The sequence below is a fragment of the Coturnix japonica genome, chromosome 13, assembly GCF_001577835.2.
Source record: "Coturnix japonica isolate 7356 chromosome 13, Coturnix japonica 2.1, whole genome shotgun sequence".
NCBI classification, from domain to species: Eukaryota; Metazoa; Chordata; class Aves; order Galliformes; family Phasianidae; genus Coturnix; species Coturnix japonica.
In genome coordinates, this window is record NC_029528.1 from 9,341,181 (window position 1) to 9,346,605 (window position 5,425).

General features: G+C 47.5%; 1 protein-coding gene across 1 annotated transcript; it reads right to left on the reverse strand.

Moving 5' to 3' along the window:
• Positions 1–1,638: 1,638 nt before the first annotated feature.
• LOC107320259 lies at positions 1,639–5,183 on the reverse strand. The gene is made up of 10 exons (XM_015875961.2): positions 5,099–5,183; positions 4,653–4,724; positions 4,415–4,484; positions 4,175–4,246; positions 3,448–3,519; positions 3,182–3,265; positions 2,996–3,097; positions 2,774–2,869; positions 1,979–2,102; positions 1,639–1,792 (listed from the first exon to the last, which is right to left on the reverse strand). The coding sequence occupies exons 2-10, from the start codon at positions 4,722–4,724 to the stop codon at positions 1,639–1,641; spliced, it is 846 nt and encodes a 281-aa protein (XP_015731447.1). The 5' UTR covers positions 5,099–5,183.
• Positions 5,184–5,425: the final 242 nt, after the last annotated feature.

The window sequence follows — 5,425 nt, forward strand, 5'->3', positions numbered from 1 at the left end:
GAAGAGGGATGTCATGGGTGCAGGTGTGTCCTGCTCAAGGAGCTGCTTCAGCAGATATCCAGGCTGCTGTGAGAAATCAGCAGCATAAGGGGCTCCTGGGAATCTCAGGGAGACACATAGGAGGAGGTGTGTACCTACAGCTACTGCAGACTGGCAGCCCTCTCCTAAGTCTATGCAAGTGGAATAGCCAATCCAGATGCTCACCTACAGGACAGAGGACTTGACAACCCATGAGAGGAATAGGGCTGGTCCTATGTCTCTTCTGGAAGCAGAAGGAGAACACAGGAAGTAACGAACACAGGGAGCGAGGCTGATCGGAACGCTGCATCAATACATGTGCCACCAAAAAGGGGCAGAGAGTCTTAGTAACCGGGGACTCCTTGCTGGGGGACACTGAGGCTCCCATTTGCTGCCTGGCCAGGGTACTTGTCCTCTCAGGCTCTGAGTGGAAGTGCTCTAAGGCCAGGCTGCAGGGCCAGGGCTCCTCTGACCACATTCTCACCTCTCCAGGCTGGGGAACAAGGGACATTTAATTTTTAATTATTTCATTATTCTCTATTCCACCTTTATGTCCATTCTTGTTTTTGATGACACATCTCTCACCCTCCTAGCCCAGCACCTGCTTTCTGCTCATTTATCACCTCCCAGCTCCAACCCTGCAGCCTCTGCCACTGCATTGTTTCTCTCTGATGTGGTCAGCAGTGGTCAGCCATCCTTCTGAGTGCCTCTTTCCTGTCCTGATTCACAGCAGCAGCCCATGATAGCTCAGGGAAGCCTTTTGGACATCAGGTCTCCCTGGCACATCCATTCTGGTGGATTAGTGCCTGGTGGCAGCTGTTTCACTTCAATTTATAGGAGGGAGAGGAGGTTCTTTTAATATACATATACCCGATGGCACTATTAATACACAACAGGTCAAATGTTAGTTTAACAAGTTTATTACAAATCCTAAGGAGATGTGGAAGAGAAGACAAGTGATAGAAAAGATTATAGGAAATAAAAGCAAGGAGTCCTTGTAGAAAGCAAGAGAGATAGTCACCACCTTGCGTCTAGCGTTCATAGTACAGTTGTTGATTTTCAGTTGTGGTGGGTCATCGGAGTTGTTGCTTGGTTGAAGACAATGACAACTTTGTCCAGTGACAGTTCAGACTTATTTCTAAGTCCAAAGTGGCTGAGTCAGCTCTTTGGAGGGACAGCTTCCGGCTTTTGGATCGCAGCAGGAACTCCTTTTGTTCCCATCTTCTGGGCCTTGTCATCCGATAAGAATTAACAGGGAGGTGTCCGCTTGTATCTTGCCTTCTCAGGATATAATGTTATCATCCACCAATCTCCAGTACCAAGCTGGAGTTACTTGGTTACAGGCCAGATCTTCCACCAGTAAACATTCTGAGCACTCCCTTCCGAAGGCAAACAGCTCCAGCGAAATGGTCCACAAAGTGATGCTGACTGCCGTACAGTGACACGCACCACACACCTTCCACCTCTTGCCTCCTAGATAAGATAGAGTCTTATTGCAAGATGTGGAGGTCTGGAGAATAGCCACCTAATAGGAGAGCTGCTGGTACATGCTGTTACAGGCGAGGCACCTGCACTCATGTTGCTGTAAAGCTGAGTGAACTCTGGTGGAAAAGTGCAGGGTCATGGGCTGAGGCCGTTGTTGATGTCCTCATCTTCTTGGGTAAGAGTATCATTTTGTTCTTTCCTTGACCCTGCATCTCCAGTTTGATCTTCTCCAGTGGAGGTAGTGGCAGTGTCAGCTTGTCCCTGTTTTCGCTTTTCTATCGCTTTAATTCTGTAAGAATGGATTTCAGAAAATACTACTGATCATGTGGGAATTAAGAAGCCAGTTTAAAAAATCTTACAACAGGAATTCAGCAGAGTACTGCCAACAGCTGACTTGGCCATGCAGTATACTGTAACTTCAGGGGTTTCATTGCCAATCGAAGCAATGAGGACTTCAGGGGAAAAGCCAACTTACAATTTACCAAGTAAAAACGTCAGACGCAAAGACAGCAGCACCATTGGGACCACTGAAGACATTGTAATATATAACCGCTCACGTATGTTGCTGCCTGCCTTTGTGTTTGTCCCAGAGTCCACCACTAGAGGAAAAGAAAAAAATTCAACTCAATATTCTGTTCTCTGCTACAGATAATCTCAAAGTCTGCTTGACATGCCTGAAACATCTCACGCAGTGGTGGGTTCCTCCATCTATGTTGTCTTAGCAACAAAGGACAAGAAGGATTGCAGTGGGAGGCTACACCGATATTGCCCCTGTCTGCTTCTCTGGACTATGGGATAGAGATGGGTGTTGAGAGTCCAGTCTTTGTCCAAGGGGAGCAGAGCTAGAGCAGAAATGCTCTTGCTCTCCAAAGCGCACATCTCCTGAGCACCCTGTGAGGATGTCCTCCAGGCTGGAAGCTGGACTCTAACTGGCAGTAGCAGAGGAAAGCTGACCTCAGCACAGTACAGCTTAGGTCACAGCCCTCTAATTGTCTAGTTCTAAAAAGGGAGCATTCCTGATGTTCCCGAAACCTGGGAACTCGGTACAGTGGGAAGCTGAATGGCTGAGCACTCCATAGAGGATTGCAAGCATCTCTCTAGCACACTGGTGGTACTGATCCACATGAACCATACCTGGCTTCTTCTACAGCCCTTGTTGTGTTCTAAAACATTCAGGTTTAGGTGCTGACATGAGAGCTGACTAGGCCAGGGCGTACTGACACACAGTATTTCTGTTTCGTGACACTGGGTGCCAGGGGAGAGTACTTACCTGGCATGCCGTTTTCATCCATTGCCTTTCTTTCTACATCAGAAACTGGAGGCATGCGATAGCTTCCTTTCTTCTGACTACTTTTTGCAGGTGGGTCTTTAGAAAGAAAGCATAAGAGTTAGATTATAAGTATCTGTTCCTCATCAGGAGGATGATATCTTCAGGAGGCAGTCTGCCACAAATGAATCAATAAAGTTTAAGAAAAAAAGATCTGGGGCTCACCGTAGTCTATCTGCACCAGTTTCTTCACAGTTTTGTCTAAGACATCAGATGCCTTTTGAGATTTTTTCCCTCTTCTAGATGTATAACGTGCTCTCTGAGTACCTTAACATAAAGTTAAATTTTGCATGAAAAAAGTATAGAAAAGTAGTGTTCATTCTGTTAAGTCAATAAAGATTGGCTGCCTACCTCTTGGAGGCCAGCTTGGATTCAGCACAGGAGGCCGCAGAGGAGCTGGAAGAGCCTTCTCTGAGGGCTTATCTGTAACCAAACCTGAGAGCATAAGAAGTTCCCATCACATACTGTGATCAACATCAGCATAACTGAATAGCAGTGCATATCTGGGATTATGCAGTGAGAGGACACATACAAGCAGGATGCAGTTTTCATGCCTGCAGAGATACCTGTCTTGTATTTGGCATGAAAGCTCTCAGAGGAAGTAAAAAACCACATACCTGTATGGTCTTTTGGATGTTCAGCAACGGAACGCAGCTGGAAGAATGGAAAACCATCAGCTACTGCTGCATCTTTAAACAAACACAGGACAGAGAACCTCCAGTGAGCAATGTCAGTAGATTTCTTCGGATCAAAATAACAGTGAATGCAGTTCAAGCACAAGATTGTTCTACAGTGCTCATCTCTCTCTTCTACTGACGAGCATCTTTCAAGGAGTTACCTACACTAGCAACATGCTGGTACAAAACTAATCACGTGGGATGCCAGGAGCTCCCTGGAGCCCACACCAGCTCTAAATTCAGCCTCAGTCTGCCAGCTGTTTGCTTAGTAGGTGCTGGCAGTAACGAAGTACAGCAGTGGCTAGCATGGACATTTTCACAAAGCACTTGGCAAACCACCAAACGTAACCTTTTCCTACTCTGCTCTTTTCCATGTCTGTGCATTGGCCAAGGAAAGAGGAAGTTCTATTTCACACAAAAAGAACACTGAAATGCTCATTTCTTCAGCAGCTTACCTTTAGAATCACCCTGAGGCTTATGGGGAGGATTAGGCCACAGAACTCTGTACTCATCACCAACAAGTACAGCAGTGATCAAGCACAAAGGAGAAATATTCCCTATGTATGGTGTGATCTCCTTCATCCTTAGTGAAGTGTCCTTTAGTGGCTTGGTAATGACAGGGGATGCAAATGTGCATCTGTAAAATCAGTAAAGATTGACTACCTACCCCTGGGATGCCCGCGTGGATCAAGAACAGGAGGCCGCGGAAGGACAGGAAAAGCCCTCTCCGGGGGCACATCTGTAACCAAACATGAGAACATGAGATCCTACAATCAAGCACAGAGGAGAAATATCCCCACTGTATGGTGTGATCTCCTTCATCCTCAGTGAAGTGTTTTTTAGTGGCTGGGTAATGACAGAGGATGCAAATGAGGATCTGTAAAATCTGTAAAGATTGACTACCTACCCCTGGGATTCCAGCGTGGATCAAGAACAGGAGGCGCGGAAGGACAGGAAAAGCCGCTCCGGGGGCACATCTGTAACCAAAAATGAGAACATGAGATCCTACAATCAAGCACAGAGGAGAAATATCCCCACTGTATGTTGTGATCTCCTTCGTCCTTAGTGAAGTGTCCTTTAGTGGCTGGGTAATGACAGAGGATGCAAATGTGGATCTGTAAAATCAGTAAAGATTGACTACCTACCCCTGGGATTCCAGCGTGGATCAAGAAGAGGAGGCCGCGGAAGGACTGGAAAAGCCCGCTCCGGGGGCACATCTGTAACCAAACATGAGAACATGAGAACCTACAATCAAGCACAGAGGAGAAATATCCCCACTGTAGTGACCTGTTATAGGTTGGACAGGAAATTTATATGTGGATAAGGATTTTCAAAGCTGCAGAGCGGCCTGGTGACCTGTTGGCTTGCAGATGGCATCTGCAGTAAGGCCAAGTTAAAGCAATTGAAAATAAAACGATCTTCCATGCTTCTTGTGGGGAAGATTTGCAGCTGGGCAGTGAGAGACTGCTCCAGAGCTGCCCCAGGCTGTTCCTCAGGGCCGCAGCAGGGTCTTTATGTGGAGGCCTGGGCTTCATCCACGGAGAGCACCGTGTGCTGCCCATCGATGCTGGCCACATCTCTACTCACTCACCCACTCTCGATCTTCCCCATGGAGCAGCCTGGATGCCAGAGGCCTGCCAGGCCACAAGGAGGAGGAGGAGAAAGTGTTTGAGGACCATGGTCACCCACACACACGCAATACTGCTACCACCACTGCAGCAGCCACTGCAAGTGCCGGAATAGTGCCTGTGCCCCAGCACAGACTCACTATGGGGCTTTGTGACATCACGGCTTCACGCAGGCATGGTGACCTCATGCAGTGTCGGAAGGCACGGACTCATATGCGTGAAGGAGCACTGGGGAGGCCCAAAACTAACAGCTACTCAAGCAGAAACCGTCTGATTGCGATTCAAAATAG